The sequence below is a fragment of the Embiotoca jacksoni genome, unplaced genomic scaffold (genome assembly GCF_022577435.1).
Source record: "Embiotoca jacksoni isolate LCO1_2020_lvr unplaced genomic scaffold, fEmbJac1.0.p SCAF_13, whole genome shotgun sequence".
NCBI classification, from domain to species: Eukaryota; Metazoa; Chordata; class Actinopteri; family Embiotocidae; genus Embiotoca; species Embiotoca jacksoni.
The window spans coordinates 2,606,607-2,630,411 of NW_027185263.1; the positions used below are offsets into that span (position 1 = coordinate 2,606,607).

The window sequence follows — 23,805 nt, forward strand, 5'->3', positions numbered from 1 at the left end:
AACATAAGAGACTGAATGTAAAGTCGGATCCGACTCGGTTGTGAGATCAGTCTGTTATTTATTTATTTTTTATCATTCCTTTCATTCAGTCTGGTTTTGATTGCGTAGGCGGCTTTTTTTTTTTAAAGGCATGCGACGGGTCTGCGATAATCAGCATAATGAAGATTCTGAATAAATTTTCATATTTACTGAAAGAGTTTTAATTTTTATTTTTTCTAGTTGATGCCATTTTTTGTATTTTTTTTTTCCACAGATTTGTTAAGAACTTGTCGCGGCCGACCCGTGTCCGCTGGGTTGGTGGAGAGACGCTGCAAAGTGGACGGGGAAAAAAAAGAGGTAAGCAGATAAAAGACACAATACGAGGAAACACCGCTATCAGCAATACACGGGAACAAAAAAGTAATATGCCGTAGGGATTTTATAGATGTAAATTTAATAAAAATCTGATCCTGAAAACTTTCAATCATGCCAAACTTCTCCCAGTTGTCTTCACTTTATTGCTGTTTATGTAATCCTTCAGTGAATTATATGAAAATAGCTGTAGACAGTATACAGTATGAGGCTATGATGTGTACATGGATGCAGTGGACGAGTGGCCCAACGGTGACGTCAATCGTTGGGTTTGTTAACTGTCGTTATGAAGCCTCGGCTTTGGGCTTTTGGCCGTCGCCATCTTGCTAATTTTGGAGCCAGAAGTGACCATATTTGGACGAGAATGGGAGGAGCTAGTGGTGGATCTGATTCGATCTGATTGGGAACTCGAGGGCAGTACGTCCCGCCCACCTATAGCGGAAACCGGACCGCACCACATGGCCTGTCAATCAAACAGACACGCCCCCGCCCAAACGTACCGCTTTTTGAGGCCTAATATCTAATGAATGACGGGATTATTTTCAGAAGGACCGCCAGAAAACGAATAGGAAGGAGTGGCTTCAGCCAATGACACCATAAAAACTGGAAAAAATGTACTGATTTTGAATTTTTATGAGAGAAGTTGAATGGGAGTCTATGGAGCTGGAGCCTTTTTTGGAGCCGACCCCAAGTGGCCCTCGGTGGTATTACGCTTTAAGGCGCTTCTGCATTGGCCTCATTTTTCAGACCATGAAGCTACGTCCACTTATACACACGTTTAATGACCCAAACTTTAAACCCTGTGCTGACTTTGTCGCCATTCATACTACGAAACCTTAATTTACAATTAACCACTAGAGGTCGCAATAAATGTAAATATGAGTCGTATGAAGCTGTGTACAGATGACCTGAAATATCGGGCCGTGTGTTGGGGGAGGACGTTTTGTTGTATCTGTTTTGAAGCAGTTCATCAGTAAGTTTTGATCCATACGATGGAAGACGATGGAGACACGGTGGAAGACGATGGAGACACGGTGGAAGACGATGGAGACACGGGGTCGAGGTCAAAACACTATCACGCTTTCGATGGGGGTTCCGACTCATGTAACAAATTGTGAAATGTCCGGCCGTAAATACATATAATATGACATATTAATCCCAAATGATGACACATCATTGACACGGCGCTCCATCACTCCTCGACGCTTTGAAAATAGTCCATTGAACGGGACGACTCTGTCTGTCAAGGCCGCCGTTATAAAATGTGAAATTGCCTCTTCGGAGGAGGCTCTCGTGTTAAGAAAGCAAATAGCCCCTCAGGTGCGAGCTTCGGGCAAAACACGAGTACGTAAGTGTTCTCCAGACTGATTATTTGATCGGCCCTCACACTCTTCTAACTTTGGCTTCGGATAATTGGACGAATCTTTGGAAGCGGAGGTTCACTGAGGGACTTTTGAGGCGAGTGGAATCGGGAGCGATGCACTTTCAGCACAGAAGTGTCCAGGAAAGAGAAAAGTCCGCCACGCTGGCGTCGAACGTACGAGCGCACGATAGCACTTCTGAATGAGAGCCGGCTAATACACAACGCAAACACACTCGTGATTATCCTCCGCCGAGCTGCTGCCGTCATTATCTTGTTGATCAGTGACGGATTCTTGCAGAATTATTTTGAGATTAAAATTAAATTTCCTGCTTCAATTACTGAGGTAGAAAAAAAAACAAAAAAAAAAACAACTCACCTGAAGTGGAGCTGATGTTCTTACGATACGGGAAAGATAACGCGTTTTATTGTCTCTCTGACCCGGCGGCCTTAACCAGGAGCATCATGTGCGTCAGTGACTTCAGACTGAACACTGAAATGAACCCAGTGAATAGCGAGGCTGCACATCTGGATTTCTTCTTCTTGTTCTTTTTCTCCTCTCAGCCTCCTTTTTCAAACGTAGCACAGAGCTCAAAACAGCAGGCTGTGTTTCCTCTTCAAGGCCTCCGTTATTGAATGTGAATCAGTGGCTTTTTCATTTTCCCCGTTAAAAAAAAGCCGCACTGCAGTGTGATTCAGGACAAATTAAAGCACACGAGTCCCTCCGATCACCTGGTTGGCCCTTGACCCCTCCTCCCTCCCCCCAATTTTTGCAGTCGATGATATGACTGCACCGTTGTTGATGCTGGTGCTAATCTGAAAAGGGGTACATTTTTTTTGATTTTGTTCTTGTCCCCACTTGCAGCAATAGGGAATTGGGAAAAAATTGGGAACAGCATTTCTGCAGGGAGCCTTTTTTTTGTTGTTTTTGCCCTCCAATCATGCAAAGCAGCACCAAAACGTCTTTCATCTGCTCTGTAAGCTGAGGCCAGTAGCAGCAGAATCAAAGCGTTTTCATTCTTTTTTCTTTTTTTTCCCATCGGGATCACGGCAGCAACACTTAAGAGGAGTCGCTAAATTAATGGAGCATTCGGGGGATAGTTGAGTGTGGAAATGTAACACCAACAGGAGATAAAAAAGAAAAAAAAAAAGAAGTGGTGTCTTATGCGACGAGCACAACAAGAGATGATCTGTAAGTCCTTGTCTTCAAGTCTGTGATGACATTTTCCGAGATCTGGAAACTGCTAGATGGATACAAACAACACAACAAAAGAAATGACAAGGTTTGTTTTCTGCCTGTCCCGCATTGTTCCCCTGCAGCACGCTGAGCATCGACAGACCGCATCAGCCGTCTTTACTTTCCAGGCAGCAACTGCTTTCTATTTAATCGCGGTGGGAATGAGTACTTGAATACTGGAGTAAAACTACAAAAGAAATGTTGCTGAGGGGAGAGTAAATACTACTTGTCGACGGTCTGCGTTTCAACCCCAGAAAAGTTCCCAAGTGTTTACAGAGTGTTGTAAAAACACAAGAGGCGACGCATCATAGTGGTAAACGTGTTGCTTGGCATCAAATAGAAAAATCTGCATATATGTAACATTTGATGTTATCTTTGGTCTTTTTGTTTTTCATTATGGGTTTACGTAAATGTGAAAATCATCGCATTCTTTTTTTTATTTACATTTTAAACAGCATCCCAACTTTTATTAGTTATACAAGTTATACAACGAGGATAATGTTAGATCGTCGGTCGTGTACACTTACATCCATCAGGGATTTGCTGTTGCACTATCCTGCGCAGCATAAGGTCTTCCTCGACCCGACTCTGGACTCGCCCTCACTCACATCATTTATTATTTCTCTCCGTCCCACTGAACTCCTCGAACTCTCTGAAACTTTGGATTTGAAAGACGCTCTGCAGGCGTCGGTCACAAACAACCTCGAAGGCAGCAAACACCTCACTGAAGGTAGTTCCTCATGAAACGTAGAAGTCACAGCTGGAGGAGTCACCTTAAATGCACACCGCCTTCATCACTGGACGCCTGTTGGTCATGCAACAACGTGGGTGTGTTTGATTTGAGTCACTGAGCCGTAATTCACTTAGGGATTTCAGCTTTTTTTTTTTTTTATTTTTATTTTACTTTTAACCCCCGTAATCGCTCCAGCTCTTATTTCACTATAATTTTTTTCCTTTTTTTTTACTCTGTTCTCAGGACAGACACGGTTGCGATCTCACTCCTTCCACCTCCCCGAGGTTATAACTTCTCCCTGCTCGTTCTGCGCACAGTTCCCGCGCAACAGGAACAGTCTCTAAACTTTATGATCCACCCTCGTACATCGTAATTATGTTATGTTAAGTCAGTGCAGGCCCATGGAAATTAAGTTTCATGTCTCTTGTTGTAAGTCCTTACTGGAACTAGAGGCCACAGTGTTTTGGAGGAGCCTCCGCCTTCCAGTCCACACTGAGGAAAAACCCCCCCCAAAAAACGGCCAGATGTGCGTCTCGCGGTTAAATTTCATGTCGTCTGGTTACGCGAGGACGAGTCGAGCACGTCTGCCACCGTTTACCACGAACAACAGAACACCTGCGGACATCACGGAGGTTTTTTTTTCTTATTTTATTTATTTTTTTTAAAAAGCCTCATGTGGCACCAAAGAATGAAGATAACTGGGGAATTTATTTTGAGCACCTGTTGCTATACCAACCAGACGAAAAAAAAATCCATGCGGAGAAACTATTCACTGTGTTTCTTAACTGCAGGTTTAAGAAAAGAGACGGCGGTGACGTAAGAAGAAGAAAAAAAAGAGAAAGGAAAGGAAGCCGGTTGTTGTTTTTTTTTCCAATGTTTTCTGATTAAATAGAGGAGGACAAAGCGTTTGCGAGTTTTTTAGTGTGTGGGGAGGAGGAGACAGACGGATTACATTATGTTAGCCAGCAGGAGCCTTTGGTCAGATACTGTGTTGTACAAGCCAGCAGGAAAGCGCCTGCTGAGTGCTTCTGCACCAGATTTCCACCGTAGATACACACCAACTGCATCTTATTTTTCTCCTCAAATAGACAGTTTCTTACACACAGAAATCTTAATTTGCTCGCTTGTTATGTTCATTCTTAAGAAGAAATAACTTTCCGAAAACAGTTTTGCACTGTTGTATTTTTTTTTTTTCCCAGTCTGTCACATCATCCTTAGAGCTCCTGCTGAACATGCCCACCCCCCACCCCCACCCCCCCCCAAAAAAAAATATATATATATATCTGGCAGCAGAAGGGGGCACGATGAAAGGATGGGCACATGACTCATGATTACCAACTGCTTTTTTATTTTTTTGTCACCTCACTTGTAATAAATTAAGCCATGGGAGGCCCCTTTTTTTTTTTCATTGGCAGGAAGCAGGTGACAGAGAGGCTGCAGGTGAACAGCGTGGAGGAGGACAAGGAAATAAATAGTGTCTTCGGTGTGTCGGAGCCAAAGAAAGTGAGCCCCCGGGATTAATTGAAAATGACCAGGTTGGGTTGAAAGTAAAAAAAATACTTTGACTCGTGAAAAATGATCACGAGCTTCGAAATGTACGCAGGGGCTCATTACGATGTTTCAGTATTTTCAATTCCAATTAATAGCCTCATTCATCTTCCAGAAAACGAGACATCAGGAGGGGAATTGAGAAAGAAAAAGATGATTTTCTTTTTTCTTTTCTATTTTTTAAATGAGAGGAAGAAGTAACCTGTAATTGCTTTTTATCCTCTGGATCCATTTTGTACATCTTGTGGTAGCCGTCAAGCCGCGTGCGGTTCGACTGCTCACCGAGCCGCCGCGGTGAAGATGGAGCCGTCACCTTATTGAATCTGCACTAAACAGGCACCATCCGCCGCCAGATAGCATCTCTGACAACAGGGCGAGCGGTGGACACGCTGACCGAGCCTTCCACAACTTCCTCCTCCTGATTCTCGGTGTTTTGAGTGTGCAGCGTTGGCTTTGTACATGACAAAATGAAGGCTACTTAAAGGATGATTCCCCCCCCCCCAGATCTTTTCAGAGTTACTGGTCATCTACTTGCGTTTCTTGTCTGTGAGAAAGATCAATTCTTAATCTGATTGCAGTGTAAGAGATGGACGGGGGGGGGGGTGGGGGGGGGGGGGATTGTCTTCATTCAGGGACCCATAAATTCCATCCATCCATCCATCCATTTTTCCTTCTGCTTATCGGGAATCGTGTCGCCGTGGCAGCAGGTCGCGTAAGGTAGCCCAGACTTCCCTTCTCCGCGACAACATTTTCCAGCTCATCCTGCTGTATAATAAGTACATAATAATAATGTATAATCCCTCCAGTGTGTTCTGGCTCTACCTCGGGGTCTCCTACCAGTTAGAGATGCCTGCAAAAACCACCTCAGCTGACTTCTTTCGATGTGAAGCAGCTCTGCTATTATATAAATTCAGATTTCTATTTCTTTCTTTTTTGAATATAACGCAGGTTGGAAGCGATGTATAAATAACTGTGCAAGTGTCCACGGTGAAATGCACACAGCCTGAACTCACGTCAGGGTTCATTTTGTTCTCAGCGCGGCTCGCTGTCCAACCTTTTATGTTGGAAGAAATCACCCATTGGTCATCTTTGTTGTGGAGCTCACAAGATAGATGGATAGATATTCTTGATTTATCCTGCTGGGGGGAATTGTTGTCACAGCGGCTTAGGTTTAAAAAAAAAAAGATTGAGAATAAAAAAAACTATTTTAAAAAGCAATAAAATGGATAATAAAATATAATACAAATAAAGAATAAACTAAAATAGACAAAAAGATGATGCAACAGCATTATTCTAATCTTGCATACGGAGGGAAGCTCCAGTTTTGCAAAGTAAACCTGTGGTTGGCCTCAGCGTGGATCGCTTAGAAAAGAGAGTCGACCAATCAGAGTAGAGAGTCACTGCTAACAATGCACCTTTAAAGATAAACACATAAAACAGCCTGTTCTTGGTAAGAGTGCCAGTGATGAGATGGTTTTTTGAACTTAAAACCATAAAAATATATTCTGTAAGATATCGGCAGTAAAATATGAAATATTGGACCTTTAAGTTGTGAAATAAAGTGGACATCTTCAGAAGTCCAAAATTCACTCTTTTGTTTACATAAACACGCAGCAAACCACAGAGAGAAATTTGTACTAAAACAAACTAATACTTTTATATCCTACAGGAGCACTGGGATCGCCGAAGCACTGCAGACCTGTTTTACCACCTCCATCGAGCTCCTCAACAACCTTCAAGGCTTTAAAGGTAAATTCACACACGGATCGATCGGGAACCTTCACGAGACCCGGAGTTTGATTTAAAGGCCAGTCAGCATGTTACCGCACATCTGGTGTTGTTTATTGAATGTGCAGCACCTTAATATCTTGTGTACTGATGTAATTGATGCACTACATAGTAGATTTAATGCTGTTATAATAAATAATTCCCAGCAGACACTTGGTGTACACACAGAAAAAGGCAGAGCCCAAAATATCCTTGTGAGTGAGTGGACTGTTTCTAATTACTTAATCAACATAAAAAGTGATTTAATCAACAGAAGGAAATATGCAGCTGCGCTACACCGCTTTTACAGTAAATGTGATTTCTGTTGGAGTCGTGCTTTCGGCTGCTGGACGGCTTCAAGAGATTTAACGTAAAGGCAATTAGCGGAGCCCGGTCCCTCCCTCGTTGTTACTCGCCGCTCGCCCCGAGGCTGAAGCCTCGCTGCCAAACCAGCAAATTACAAATCACAGTTATCACGTGGAGACCTCGCAACTCGAAAAAATATCAACCGTTCGGAAGGCCCGTATTTCAGAATATAGAGAGCACACTTAAAAAAAGAAATAAAAAAAACAAAACGGGCACAAATTTATATCCCTGAGCTCCCAGCGAGCGAGAGGAAGACGAGTGACAGGGGAGGAGGAAGGTATTCTTTAGCAGGGAGATTGAGAGTGAAGAAAATGCTTTTACAAAAATAAAAGACCTGCAGTCACACTGCAACTGACCAGATATAAAGCTGGTCCTGAACATCCAATCAACTCCTGGACTTTAAATCTCCCCCAAATGCACATCCAGTCGTATTAGTAGATGCACACAAGCTTGTTATTGTTCACTCTGTCATCAGAAAAAATTGGATTTAAACTGAGCTTCAGGATATGATGAGAATCTGGACTCAGCGGAGCTTCCAGGCTAAATGGTAATAGCAACATGCTAACATGCCCAAAATGACATTTAGCAGATATACAGTAAACCAGCTGGGTTTAGCTTGTTGGCGTCCTAACACTCGGTATTTAGCACAAAACAGAAAGCCGTGGTTGGTGGGGACGTTATTAATTTTGTGGGCGATTGATGGTAAAACAAAGTAGTTGGACGCATTTAATGTAAAAGCAAAGCAATCGCCAACGTTTTTTGTAACACATCCTGTGAGTGCATGGGTATATCATCTGGGAACCATGAATGTTCATATCTAATCGTCATTTCGTCATTGTATTGTGCAGAAATACAACAAAATTAGGACCCAATCCTTTCGTGGATGAGGATATATATATATATTTTCATAATTGAAAACGTGACTTCTTGGTGGTTGGAAGGATTCATTCCATGCCAAGATTTCATGACAATCTGTCCTCTTAGTTGTTTCAGTTTGGACCAAAGTGGTGGGCGGAGCAGATATTTGAAAGGAGCTTTAAAAAGCAACGACCGCCACCCGTGCAGAGCTTCTTTGGGGGTTAACCGTGGCTTCAGACTCTGTGTTCCTGAAGCTGGAGCACATTATGAGAATGATCCGCGGTCAGACTTCCAGCGACGGGTCCAGGTTGTGTCGCCGATGCCTCAGGGGATGTAAACACGACCTCCCACAACCTCGCCTTGTTCTCGTTTAAACTCCCCTCTCTCTCTCTCTGTCTGTCCACCCGGAGATCTATCACCAAAAAAAATGTAATAAATAAAAGCTAAAATGCCACGCGCACAATAAAAAAAAAAAAAAAATACAAAATCTTCAAACTCAGTGAGGCCCAACCAGGAACAGATTGGCTATAGATTGTAAAATGTGTAGTTTCTGCCTGAAAAATCCACCCAGCGAGGGAATATCCACCATAAACTGTGCACCAGTAATGACACGAAACACAAGCTGTGAAATACGGCCTTTCGCTGATAAGCATAAAAAAAAACATGAAATAAACAGCACACGAGCGGCGATGAAAGGAAGGCAATGCCACAGCATCAGACATTCACCAACACACGGACCCGGAGAGAGCCGGAGAGCCGGAGAGCCGTTCGAGGTCGGGCCTCATGATGAAGTGCATTCAAGCAAGACGAGTCAGCTGCACGCTGTGAAATGCTCATTCAGTCTTTTCATGTTCCTGATCGAAGAGAGTGCCTTGATGCTAGAAGATAGCATTTGTTCTCTGACGACGTACTGCCCCCCCCTACCTCCCCCCCCCCCACCCCCAACCCGCTTTCCTTACACGCTCAGTTATGTTGGTGACACTTTTCCAAGATGGCCACCCCGCAAAGGGTTTACGCATCGTGACCGTTACTAGTTTTTAATATCGTTTGCTTACTTGGATTCGTAAATGAGTTGTAAGGCATGAATGGAACGACTTATTGGTCGTCAATAAAGTGATTGTCAGTTGTAGTAAAACATGAAGTCTACGGGTATTGAATTTGAATGGTTTACAGGTATTTTTAGTAGTTTATAAATAAATGGTGATCAACATTGTAATTGGCAGTCGTTACTGTCAGTGAGTCATTGATAAAAGGTAATAAATATTGTTGTTCCTATGAGTAAATGTTTTATTTACTCATTTAAAAACAAATTACTATCAGAAAAGGTCATTTGTTTCATTACATTAATTTGATTTCTTGCTCCAAAGGTGCCTTGAAATGTCTCCAAATCCCCTTTATCGACGCGAGCCATCTTCTGTGTTTCAAATTGTGGCTGGCATTGTGAATACGTTGTGAATGAGTCCACTTTGTTTATTAAATCCAGTTTTGTCAGAACAAACCATGCTCGTGGTCATGGAGAGTCTGTGCAGATCAACATGGACAAGTTATCCGGTCCCGTGTGGGAGTTTCCAGATTGAACAGTTGGACTGACCACATTTTGGATTTTTTTTTTTCCTCTATAAAAAGAAATCTGGACAAATCTTATGGCAACTCTGTAGTTTCAGCTGGTAGACTATAAAAAAAAAAACCTGAATATACATGATTAAAAGTATTTAAGAAAAACTAAGTAGTTAGTTTTGACTTTGAAGTCTATCATCAGATGTGTAATCTGATTTCATTGGAAACGCATTTACAGTCGATACAGAAAATACTTCCGAGTGTGTTTCTCGACTGTTCGATATGGATGTTCTGATTCGATACTCATTGATCTGTAGTGATCTGCACTGACCTAAAACTAACTCGAACACTTGGTTTAATGCTTATTGACTTTGCGGAGTCTGACCGGCTGCTGGTTGTGGACATGTCGGTATCTCCAATCAATTTTATACGCTACCCTTAATGTTACTGAGCTCAGAAACACAGGAGCCTCTGGGATAATAACGTAGTGAAACTGAAACTACAGACAGCCAAATGGCATATTTATACTCGAATAAATAAAGCGGCGGTCAAAAATCACGAGTCAAGTCCAATTTAAACAAGTAATGCAAGCTTAGTCCTTCATTAAAAATGCATTAGAATAGAATGAAATTACTATTTTCAGGGCAATCTATTCAACATTTATCAAACAAAGAGGAGCCCCGTGCACACTGCTGCCGAGAGAGTTTTTCTTTGATTGTAAATGTCATACAGCCCGTAGCCGGCTTTACTCAGCCTGCAGCGCCTACTTGGACCTGAGCCTCCCAGATTAAGACCATACTATTATCACCTTGATCATGAAAAATTTTGTTTTTACAACAAAGCTATGCTGCAAAAAGCACGATCTTTGAACAGAGAGTGGCATTTTTCTACAATATGCTTTACGGGTAGAAAACAAGTGCCGAGAATACGACGAGCAACAAGTAAACATGTCTGTTCAAGCAGAACGACACATCGCTGTTTCTTTTAATAATTTCATTTTACAATTGAATGACCAAGTTTCATTTTAAATTTACTTTCACAGCAATAGTTTTACAACGGCAGGTTAGTCACGTCAGCAGGAATCAAAAGTCCTCTCCGTCCATTCAAATAAGTTTCTCTCGTCAATGCTAATACCTCTCAAACTGTCAACAATTACGTCTCCCAATCTTCAAAAGTAACTTAAAAAAATATCAGTATTTGGGAGGACTTTTGTTTTATATCATAGTTTCTTCATATTTGTGTCGTGCCCCATTGGGGTGATGCTATAGACGCTTATAGAGGCTTTCTCTGTCTTTGACAGTGCCTGACTCAACCTCATCTTTGGCTGATCCAAAAAAAGAGGTGGTGTGTGGGTGTCGCACAAAGTAGCCCCGCCCCTAATTATGCAAAACGGTATGCCCTGAATGAGCAAGTTATACAAAATGCTCCCCTCGTGGAGTTGTCATGTTATAGAGACCAAACCTGTTTGTTGTAAAAGGCTGTAAACATGTTCATTAGGCATTTTACAATGGGTGATCTGCAGGGATTGACTCGCTGTTGGAGCCAGCCTCTAGTGGGCTTTGGAGGAACTGCAGGTCTTTGAGTTCTCGCTTTCATTTTTCAGTGGAGTTGTGGGAAATTCTGTCATTTCCCCCTGACTGTCTGCATTGATATGTTTCCTTCTGCTAAGTATTTTCTGTGATCATACCTCTTGGGTTTTATCCAGAATTCATAGAACCGTAGTTACATATGCAACTTTTGCTTTAACTTCTAAATTGCTGGCATTTTACTCACTGAAGTCTTTTTTACAGGTCAAGACCGAAAGGTCTCCAAATCTCTACTGACAGTGTGTCATTTGGCGCTGACCGTCTGTAGTTATGGGGAATTGGTGACAGAGGAAGTGGGTTGGAAAGAGCTTTCTGAATGGCTGTTCAGGCTGGAAATCAGTGCAGGATGTAACAAATAGAGCAAAGCAGAAAAACTGCTGAGGCCGGACTCACTGTCACGGTTTGGGAAATGATTTCCTCATTCACCAAATGCTGGTGTTGTCTGGCCATCTGCCGCTCGTTCTTCAGGGAGCTCGCTCTGGACTTTTGATGAAAACTTGGGACTTTCGTGGGGAATAAACACAATTTAACAGCCAACAAATTAAAAGATCGTATCAGAGAAACGGTAGCAGAGATGCTCGAGTCCTGAGAGATTCGTCAGTCACATATCTGTCAGCAAGCCGGGGTGCTTTTGGCCAGTGCAGGGTTGGTTCAGTACTTTCTCCTGAGTGAGGACTCATGGATGATTCAAACAGCCGAGCAGCACTCTTTATTTATCACACTTCATGTTCTCACAATCGACCGCTTCTCCTGCGTCACAGCCCACCGGATCAGGCCAACTACATCTGATTCGCTTTGAAAGGTTTTGTACGCAAAAGCTCTATATGTTGCCTCCTTCAGCTCTGACGTCCACTGCGCCACCGAGTGGTCTCTTCGTCTTCCTCGCTACTAATAGGAGAGCTGAACATCACTGTAATGAGCTTCTTCCTTTGATACAGCAGGTTAGGGTACATTAAGGAGATGAAGGATCTGTCATTTTTCTACTTACTCATACAATTAAATATCTGCCTAAAGGTCAGAGATCTGAATATAATTCCCCGGGTTTTGTTCATCTCAATGCCATCGCATGAAGTGGAGAATCCGCTGCTGATCGACACGACTATTGATTTGTGCCGATGAGGCTGTTTTGCAGTAGACTGTATTGTATGTGCGAATTTCATTCCCTAATGGAGGAGCTTTCCGAGAGTTGGATTATGACGGGACCTAAAAAGAAACCCCCGTCTCTTTGTCAGTTTTGAAACATATTACACAATTTCTCTAATCCTGCTGAATGAAGAGGTTTACATAAGAGAACATGGGAGTTTGCGCCGGTGTAGTAATCGGCCCTGTAGCGCAGACTCATTAAGTAAAACGCAGCCAAAAGCTGTGGCGAAATTGTTTTCCATCCTCTTTCGTACACTTTGTATACATGAACTGTGTATTTTTATCTCGATGTCCGTTTTCCCCGCCTACACAATGTGGGGCAGCGATCCCACTTTTTCTGGTCATCTAGTAGGCGACTAGGACTCTGATATAAAAAAAACAACAACTATGAAGTCCGATTTCTTTGACTAGAAGTTATTTCACTTTTAGATACAGTCCAAGAACAACAGCCCACTCTCTCTGCAAATATCTAGTCTGAGCACCGAGGGTCTGCTGAGCTTCTCACCAGCACTGATTGCTGTGAAGTAAACTGCTTGCTAAACACAGGATGAGATGCTCAAACAGAGAACGCTGTAGATTTAAAACTAACAAACAATTACAAAGAGACCGAGGGACTTGTAGAGACGCCGTGAGTCAGAGCGCGCACACACACAAACACAAAGAAAAGAAGCAGCAGGGAGTCAAACCTTTATAAAATCACAGCATCGGTTCCTGGAAATGGTGTGATGATGCAGCCTCGTGAATTATTGTTTGGAGCACTGTGTGGGATTCTTGTTCTGCTGCTCTCTTCAGTTACACAGATCTCTACCTAGTGGGATGAAAACAAATGCTAATCGAGAGGGAGCTGCAGGCATTTTCCCCCTCTGCGTGTTAAAGTTAGAGCAGAGATGGAAAGCATATTTTTACGTAGGGAATGTACTCAAGTACAATATCCAAATGGAAATGTGCATTTATTTGACAACAGTAAGTAAGTTTTCAAATCTAGATTTTACATCAAAAAGCTCATATATTACAAAACCATAAAGATCTGCTCCTGAACTATTTAACTTGTAAAGCCTTATGGTGAAAATACTTTGAGTTGTTTGTAGACACATACAACTTTTCTAAAGGAGATCAAGTATTTAGAAGCGAAGATTCCAGAAAAGTCCAAAACCATGAATTCAAATGTTCAACGACAGTCCGTCCATTTTGCTGACAATGCTTTTGTACTTTTACTTAAACCTGCAGTGCGTACCTTTTGTCTCCCCCTTCTGGCAGTGAGAGTAATTACAAAAACACCAGTAACGTGTTTACGTCATCGGCCCTCCTACAGGCTTCTTTTTCACGATCGTTGCAGCTGTTAAAGAGTGAATATGTTGCATTGACCATCGAAACCCCCTCAAATTATGATCCATTAGTTTCGATAATGTTTGCAAAGTCTTTAATGTTGCCTTGTTGGATTGAAAACGGCCGCTTGGGATTGTTATCGTGTAATTAACCCGTATCAAATCTCTCATGCCATGTAACACTACGACTCCAAACAAAAACAAAAAAAACTCAATTAAAGTCCTGTTACTTCTACTTTCTGCAGAATATTGTCAAATATAAGCATATAGTTCACACCGAGGTATCGTAATGACAAACTGCTGGGGGAATTAACACTGACCGTCTTTCTTGTGACTCTCTCTGACCTTTTTTTTAAGGCCAACATTTACACTTGTGTGGAAGACATCAAAAAAATATCCGATGATCTTAAATTTAATGAGCACAATTTTACTCCCCAGAGGATGAACCTTTTCCATTTTTTGGGGGGGGACATTTTAATGGGCTTTCTTCTCAGCCACTCTTAGTTCAAAATGTGAACTTAGTGCATCAATTGACGAGTCAGCAGATACTCCAGACACAGCATCAGAATTACAAGCTTCGTCAATGTTTATTTCAAAAAGGTTTATATCTTGTGCATACACGTTTCCAAAGGGATATACCCTGCAGCCTTGTGCTACTACTCACTCACTTCACTTCTTCATCCTTACAAATTAAAACCTATTACATCACCTAGAAAATGTCATTTTTTTTTTCCCTTTGACTTTAGTGGAGTGCGATTAGAGATTACATACATAATCTTTAAGCCTGCAGACCATCTGGCAAGAAAGACATTCCCCACCCCGAGGAAATCAAATCCACTTTAGCAGACAATGAAGCAATCACACACTACACCTACACAAGGAAATCCTCCTGCCTGGCTGGTATTAGTCCAGGTGAGCTCAGCAAGCATTTCCAGGCCAACTCTGGTCTCTGAGGCTCAGACTTTGTGGTCTGTCTACAGCAGAGCTGTGCGGCACACAGCTCATCGAGTTTCCCCTCCTACGGGAGAAGAGAGCGAAAGATGGAAATACTAAGATGTGGATTCCAGGAGTCCAAAGAAGCAGGGCAGAGATCTGTTATCGATCCAGCTTAGGTGCAGTACAGAAACTTTGACAGAGCACGAGTTCAGTATCTTTCTCAGGGGGGAAAGAAAGAAAAGAAGGAGGAGGAACTAGTGTCTGGCTCTGATTTAGGAAAATAAATAAATAAATAAATAAATCCTCCGATTGTAGCTCAACCCAACTTTTGGTCCTTTGAGGAAATCACAACGAATGTTGTGTATTTATTACAGATACCTGTGTAGTACTACGAGTAGTATTAGATGTTACTCCAGGTCAAATGTTGAAACAACTGTAAAAATGATCCGAGTCCCCGAAGAGGAAAAACAAATCTTCTAACTACACATGCGGCTCCTTATCATTGTTATATAATGAAAACGCATGGAAAGTGTAAGGAAACACTGATTTCTGTTAACCTGAAGCACATAGATAGAACAAATGAAGGGGAGCTTGGACTTGCTTGATTTATTGTTTTTGTCAATAAAACATGTCTCAGAGCGAAGTGCCATTTTTACTCCGAAGCCGATATAATTGTCATCTGTTGTGCTATTTATAGCACGCTGGGTGTTTGAGTAGGAGGACGCGTCCTCATATGTGCAGCGTGTTACATGGCAGCAGCTACCGTCACAGTTACGCGGACACGGGAAGTATCACTCGAGATGAAGCCAGGCAGCGGCAACGACAGCTAAAACGTTGACGCGGTGAAGCCGCCGTTTCGGGGTTCGTACACGGCAGTTCCTCTAAAGGCCACTAGGTCACAGTGAAGATTTCAGTCAACCAACCCCGCCCAGATCGGTTTCAACTGTCCCTCGTTGTCCTCCTCTCCCCGGTGTATTTGCAGTCCCGTGGTTTTTTTTTTTAAACCCAGTAAGTTCTTTGACGCTGTTTAACTAATAGTCTTTGTTTATTCTCTTTGTGTATTTTTTTAGTAAGTTTAACCATCTTATTTCCGTGTTCTTTGTGGGATTTCGTATTTGGAAATCGTGTTTTGGATATCCAGCTCCTGCTTTTGGTTGTTAAAGTTTTTTTGTTTTGCGTGAAACCTCCTGTTCCCGTGTCGTGCGTTTGGACTCTGAACACTTTGTTTCATCAGTGACGTTTGTAAAACATATTAACAATGATTTTCTCATATTAAAGTAGCACTGATCACATTTGGCCACAAGGGGACAACAGAACTAAAACAAGACAGATCTTATGCTAACTTATACCGTTAGCAAGTCCTTTTTGTTTTTGCTATGGTTGGGTCTCCACCAACCACTTCAGAAGGCATCTAAACATGCAGCTGTTGAATGTTCAGTGTTTTCCACCAGCTAGCTGCTGAACTTGCGTTTGGTGCTGAGCAGGTAGCGTTCAGAGGTCTTATCAGAGCTTGCTGGCCAGAAATGGCTGCCCGCTGCTCCGGGAAATGAAAGCCGACTCAGACTCAGCCTTGCAGTAAATAAATCGGAGTTTAAAAATCTGCAGCTGACCTCGTGCAATCACTCTCCAGCCAACCTTCCTCCCCCCTTTTGACTGACTTTTTCACCCCCCCCCCCCCCTAACGGCTTCTTCTATTGAGACGAAGCTTAAATATGATCAATATGATAAGACAGCATGATCAAATATGATCATCAGGTATACTTTGAGGTATAACTCGGGCAACTTTTGCCCCTTAATTGCAAGCGGCGCTCAAAAAAGTAACAACTCGAAAGCTTTGAACTTTCCCACTCGGATATCTCCGACGTGGCCTCATTAAACTTGAGCAGAGCACCTCGCGCTTCAGACACGGACGGCTGAAAAGCGACCAGCGGCGAACAGAGTGCCCACTCATGGTTAAGTTAGTTAAGTTCTTTGATTCCTCTCTTTGCGTGGGCAGAGAAGTGATCAGACACCAGGATTTAATTTAGGCAAATGGAGCTACTATTTGGCGGCTCAGTAAGGTGTGTGGGGGGGGGGAGGAGGGGGATGGGGAGTGGGGGGTATAATGAAGCGCTCCTCTCCGACTCTCCGCGGCTTAAAGAACAGGTGGGTTTTGCTTCTTTCTTTCTTTTTTTTTAAAGCAAAAAGCTTTTTAAAAGCCCACTAGGAATATTTAAACACCCTCTACATGCACGCAAAGTGCGACAAACAACATGTTGTTTGCGGGGGGGGGGGGGATGGGTTCTACCCCGCCGATGACAAGCCCCAGACACCAAATGGATCTGTGTAATAGCTGGCATTATCATTACATAACGTGCTTAGCGGGACGGAGGGAGGTGCCGAGAGCAGAGTTTTGTGTCTGCTGCTGCTGACTTCATGGTTGCCGTCGAGAGACAGCACGGTTGTGATGATAACCCGTAACGCGACCGGGCCCCCCCCACCATCCGGCCCTGCTTTTGTTGGTTGCTCGGGTTAGTCGCTGGAAACCAGTGGGACACCACAGTGAGTCATTACTACAAGCATGACAGCTTGCAGATAGACTCTTAATAGGATTCTACTGTGGTGGGGCTGAAATCACTCTCTACATTGAACTGAGCATTATGAGGCGGGGCGGGGCGGGGGGGGGAGGGGGTGGGGGGGCGATGGAGACCTCCGTTTCACAAAGGTCTGGAAATGGCTTTTGAGAATGGGAGAGAGGCAACAGATGGCTTTGCTTCTCCTCCGTCCCTTAAAGGAGCACGCTGAGTTTGCAGGAGATTATCCCCACCGGTCAGATACCAAAAGCATTTTACACATTAACGCTAAACTGTGTGCTGAGCAGCAGCAACGGGACGGAAACAATATCGGGTTGTTTTGGGGTTTTTTTTCGGAGGAAACAAATGCTCCCGAAATGTTTTCATCCCTCGATGCTGAGCGGTGCCGCCGAATGTCTTATATCGCTCAGAAGACACGAAAAGAATAGTTGAGTCATCCTGCTTTTGTGGATGTAAATTGGGATGCTGCTTTTGGTGGAGGGAGGAGGAGGAGGGGGTTCTTCTTCTTCTTCTTCCTCTTCCTCTTCTTCATCTTCTTCCTCTTCTTCTTCTTCATCATCATCTTGTTCTTCTTCTTCTCCTTCTCTCACACCTGAACAACTGGGCTGCCGTTTCCTTTTTCTGCCTTTCATCAGGCCTTTCTGTGGGCTTTATTTTATTTTATTTTATTTTTTATCTCCCTCCGGGCCACTGAAAAGTCTTCCTGCTTCGTACCTCGACGTCATTCGTCATCACTGTTAACGTGTGACGTAGTCTGAAATGTAGCGTGTTCAACCTCCTGATCATACTTCAGGAAGGTTTTTCTTCAGTATCCAGAAAACTCAGCTTGAATCTAAAGGAGATGTGGTTTCACTCTTCAACGACCAACTACGGGCGCTTTTTCGATTCCAGTGTCTTTACCTCTAATGCCGCTGCTGTGACCTTTAACTCGGGGTGTCCGCTGATAATCTCAGATCGAAACGGACAGATGTGCCAAAAAAAATGTCCCTCTGAGGGATTAATAAAGTATCTTATCTGTCTGTGCTGATACCAATCCAGTGGTTCGACCCATCCATGTTCGTCTGATGCTTGTTTTTGTTTTTTTTCTTTAACAATACAAACCGGTAGAATAACGCAGAATTACACCGTAAAAAAAAAAAAAAAAAAAAAAAAAACGGGTGAAAACCATCAAATGGTCCGGCTACACCGACTATATCGGTCTTGGCCGATTTTGTCAGCCGATAATAAATAAATAAATTCCAGGACAGAAGTGCTCAAATTACGTCATTACGAGGTCATTCAGACACTTTCATTGCAGAGTTCATCCAGAAAGCTTCGTATTAACGACACTTTATAGATCAGAAGAGACGGGGCTGTCCAAACCCTTCCAGCAAAATAAATATCTGAAACCGAGTGAATTCTGTCACATTTACAGATAAATCCACGTCGTCTTCAGTCCGACTGGAGATCAAACGCAGCTGCTGGTTTCCTGCACTTCCCTTCGTTGTTTTAGTTTTGAGTTTTTATTCAGTATTTTTCTGTGCCACGTCTCCTCGGCTCCGGCTGCATCCGTCCTCGCCTGGTTTGACAGCTACAAGCAAACACTGGAGCTCCACTGTTGTGCCGAGGAGACGGCGGCGCTGCCGGAGCGAGACGTCTCGGGGGGAGGTGGTGGGGGGGGGAGGAGGGGGGAGAACCCGTGTGTGCATACATTACCGACTCCCTCAACCCCCCCCCCCCCCCCCCCACCACCACCACCACCACCACCACCACCACCTCCCCTCACACCGCCCCCCACCCGGCAACCACCCTGCGCTCGTCCTGTCAACACACACATACACCAGGCTTATCTCTCCAAAACACAAGAGCCCCGCTTTGTCATGTGGGCCACGATGGCCATTTCCCTGCCCCCCCTCCCCCTCTCCCCCTTTTCACCTCCCCCCAACCTCCCCCCGCCGCCCTCGACGCCCACTACAAACGACCATTAATTAATGTGGCAGGGATCCGGATGACCGAACGGGGTTTTGATTGCGGCCCCCCTTTTGTGTGTGTGTGTGTGTGTGTGTGTGTGTGTGTGGGGGGGGGGGGGGTGCGTAACACTTGGTGGGTGATGCACTTTTCCGTTTCAATTAAAATCAAGGTTGAGTCACGGCGAATCAGGAAATGGAGCTGTTATGCAGATGAGCCAGCAGGTTCTTTTTCAGCGCCGGTCGAGATGTCCCCGGTGTGATTTGGCTCATGAGGGAGAGCGCTAACACACTGCACCCCCCCCTCCTCCCCCACCACCATCCACCTCCCCAGAGGATGCACGGCAGATACTGGATCAAGTCCCGCCGGGGCCACGAGGAGCCAATCTGGGGCAGCGTCGGCTCTTTTTTTAAATGACAAACAGGAAGCAGAAAGTTCCTTTTTCTTTTTTTTTTGCCTTTTCTTGCAGCAACAGAGTGAAAAGTTCCGTCTCCGAAGTTGTTTTTCTTTTCTTAATGAAAGACAAAATAAATCGAAAGGAAAGCAGCTTCTCATTTTCTCATCGGGATCACAGCGGCGCTCCCCTCGCCACCGGGAGGGAGGAATTACCCTCCCTCAGCGTGTGATTCATATGTACGAGTCCAAGAATTATCAGATCGGCCTCGCGACAAGTGCGATTAAATTTTTTTTTTTTTTTTTAAAAACCCCTCCGAAGATCAAATAAAAGTTGGAAACGTACTCCAGCCGAGCCGATAACGCGGGAGGAAATGGTAATAAAGTCCAGTCTTTTATCATTTCTTATTCTTCTGAGCTTGTTGCTATGCAGCGGAAGCAGCCGCGTCTGCCAAACCGAAACCACGTTCCCCTGCTTTTATTGTGAGCTTTTATCAAGTAGCCTTGATTTCAGCCGTCCTTCAAGCGAGTCTTTCAACACAGCAAATTATGGCGGCGGCAGAAAAAAAAAAAAATCCTTTCACGCCGTCGATATGTGATGTTCGCTGCGTTCTCCGCGACTTGTTTGTCACCACGTTTTCGATTCCTCCCCAACAAATGTTAGTTTCCTTTCCGTTTTGCTTTCCAAGGTCTTGACGTCAGAGAATTTAATATCCACCGATATATTTTTTCAAAAGATAAAATATCAGACTGCTGTTTGTCTCGTGCTTGTATTGTGTTTCACCCCATTTAGGCCATTTCTCACTGTCGAGAGCAAAAAGACCGGGCTGGAAACAGCCAATCTGAGGCTGATGATTACCTCTCTGTGTTTGGAGTATTTCCAATATATAACTGCATTGCAGCTGTACTGGGAGCGTCCCCATTGGGAGCTGGTGAGTTCTCCGAGAACAAACCAGAGCCAGTAAAACAGCACATGGCATCCATCACCTGTAGTTTTTATTTATTTTGTGTGTGTGTGTGTGTGTGTGTGGCTTTACCTGTATATAATGTACAGTAGGTTTGTGTGCTGCCGCAGTATTGTGTTTGTGCGCCTCATGTTTCCCCTCCTTTCCAACTCCCATGGCAGCGGCAGCAGCTTGGGATTATTCGGGACGTTGCATCAGACCCGAACAGCCACTTGTTATTCATTTTTAATTATATATTTTAGTGCCTTCCTTCATTAGACAGTAGTTGAGGCTGCTGACGAGAACCGAGATGACTCATCCTTCGGATATTTCGTACTTTTTAAAATGCTCCTTCCTCTTCTTTTTGTTTTTTTGAGAAGTGTAGTCACTGTAATTATCCTGCACCACTGATGACTCTTCAGGTGATTGCAAAATCATTAGGACGATGCTCCTGCAGATGTCTCTGTCTAATTGGCTGATTAGCGGAAGAGGACGGAAGAGGAGCTTTGACGTTTTGCGTAAACCTTGAAGTGTGACTAAATCCTCCGCTGACTCCTTTGTTAAGTCTTTGTAGTGTCTGCATGTTGAGGGAGATATCGCTGCGCGCTTTCAAACCCCGCCTCCTTCAACGCCTCGAACCAATCGCTGTGTCAAGATTCCTCTCGATTGTGTGTATCAGAAAAATGTGGCAGCTGCAGCTCCGCCTCCTTGATTTGACTGTCAGGAAGGAGTTTTCAGCAGCTTTTAACGGGTCGGACGCACGTCCAACTCTTCACGACGAGAGGGAAGCTCCGCCCACTTTTTAAATGCCTCGTGTGGAAGCTGTGCATTTATACCGCTTGTACTTCGAGTTACATCGAATCGAGGTTAGGACTTTACAACTGAGTGTAAAATGAAATGGGAGGATTTTAATGAGGCGTAAAAAAAAAAACAAGCCGCAGTTGACTTTTACCACCTTAACAAAAAAAAAACAACAAAAAAACCCGCTGAAAGCTACGAGAAATAGCTGCTCGTCGTGGATCCGTAGTTTAGAAGTGCTCTATTAGTCAGAAAGAGACCAGAAGTATCACTTTTGCAGTTGGCGGTATTAATTCCCACACACACACTTCACAACGAGAACATTTTCAAAAATCCTACGCTGCAAAACAAAAGAGGCAAAAAAAAAAAAAGCTTCTCGGTACAAAAGTCGACTCTGATGGAGGAAAATCTGGGAAACATGCCGGTCGCCCGGCGAAGGTCGCGGAGCAACATCTGCCAGGCCTCCACCTGCCTCCTCTGCTCTCTACCATCCCCCCACCCCTTCCTCTCCTGCTCCTCCTCCTCCCCTACTGTCCAGTTCTGGATTAGAGCCTCCCTCCCTCCCTCCCCCCCTCACCTCCCCCCTCCTCTCTTCCCCCACAGCATGCCGCTCTGCATGGATTAACTGCACTGCTGTCACACATTAACCTGCAATCACGAGCTCGTCGCGGCGGAGGACGGTCGTGACGAAGCGCCCGTAAAGACTCGTGATACGAAACACGCCCGGGCGCATTTATAGCCTGTATTGTTGTTGTTGTTGTTTGTTTGTTTGTTTGTTTTTTGTGAGCTCTGTAAGATGCAACATGTTATTCAGAGTCAAACCGGCCAAGTTAAAGCAGCAATTCTGCACGCTCGTACAAAAAAAAACAAAAAAACGATGCAGGTAGCGACAGCAACAACTTTTATTTTGGCAGCACAATCACTCAAGTTCTCGGTGCCGATTGTTGACCGTCATGTCGTGTTTTCATCAAGACGTTTTGCTGGAGGGAGAAAATGCAGCGTCTCGTTCCCCTTCTGTGACTCGCAGTCGCCGCATGTTATTAATTTCCATTATTATTATTATTATTATTATTATTATTATTATTATTATTATTATTCGGCAGCTGAAACCTGTTGGATTAAAGGAATGGCATTCAGGAAAGAGGAGCCTCCCCTCTGTGATGGAGACAGACAGACAGACACACACACACACACACACACACACATCTTTATGGAAACTAACACAAAACCAGACCAGACAGAAAAATACTAATTTGGAAGTGTTTGTGCCACCAGTCGGTACGACGTGTCGGACGAGCTCTCGGACGCACTCCGACTCCGCTGAGCGGACTAATTTGAAGCCTCATCAGGAAGCCGTGAATCCATCACAGCTCCGGTGAGACTGATCGACAGCGCTCACCGAGCCGGAGGGGAAAAAAATAACACACACACACACACACACACACACACACACCGGGGTGACAGACATATGTAATGTTTTATCTCCAATAAAAGAATCACGCGTATCATCCTTTTAGCTTGGAGGAGAGCAGAGGAGGAGGAGGAGGAGGAAGAAGACGAGGACGAGGACGAGGAGGAGGAGGAGGGGAGCTGAATTCTTTGCAGCAGCAACAGTTGGCTGTCTGTCGTCTGAGAGGAGAAAGAGTTCGCTGCCGCACGAAGACGCGCAACAACATCGCCCGGTGACCGGAGAGAGAAAAGAGACGGACGTCGGAGAAGAGAGAAGAAAAGGTGACGGATAAAGCCACGAAAGCCGGAGGCTGGAGGGATGCCTGGCAACCGGTGGCAAAAATGGAGATGCAGTAATAAGAGAAAGGGGAGAGAGAAAGGGGGGAGGTGGGGAGGTGGGGAGGTGGGAGTGGAAAAAAAGGGATAGACACACACATGGAGACGGAGAAATCATCACTCACTGGAGTCGTCCGAGTCGTATCCCTCCACGTCGGGCTCCTCGTCCCTCCTGACGGCCTGCGAGGAGGCGGAGGCTCCGGCACAAGCCCGGTCGGGGTTATCCTCATCGGGGCGGTCACTTTCGGCGGTCGCGGAACCGGCGGCCAAGGACGAGGAAGAAGAGGAGGAGGAGGCGGCGGCGGCGGCGGTGGAGGAGGAGGAGGAGAGGGCAGAGCGCGGGGGCCCGACTTGGCCCGCCTGGTGGGGCGCAGCGGGGGGGAGGCCCCGCGGGTACCGGGGGAAGTAGTCCGAGATCTGCTTGATGGGCTGGATGGGGCCGGGGCACACGTCAATGGCCATGTGCTCCTGGATGCTGATGGTGGGTTTCTCGCCTTTGCGTTGTGTCATGCATGCGGTCCAGCCCGGAGCCAACTCCCCAAAACCAAAACAACTGAGAAAAAGAAAAAGAAAAGAAAAGGGAAAAAAAAAAAAAAAA

The 23,805-nt window shown here is 44.5% G+C and overlaps 1 protein-coding gene across 1 annotated transcript in view; it reads right to left on the reverse strand.

The window, feature by feature from the left end:
• The window catches only part of doc2b (double C2-like domains, beta), a 93,588-nt gene extending 69,783 nt beyond the window's left edge, over positions 1-23,805 (reverse strand). The window contains exon 1 of the mRNA XM_069145917.1: positions 23,333-23,805. Coding sequence (XP_069002018.1) covers positions 23,333-23,717 — 385 coding nt within the window. The 5' untranslated portion in view covers positions 23,718-23,805. The remainder of the gene's footprint in view (positions 1-23,332) is intronic.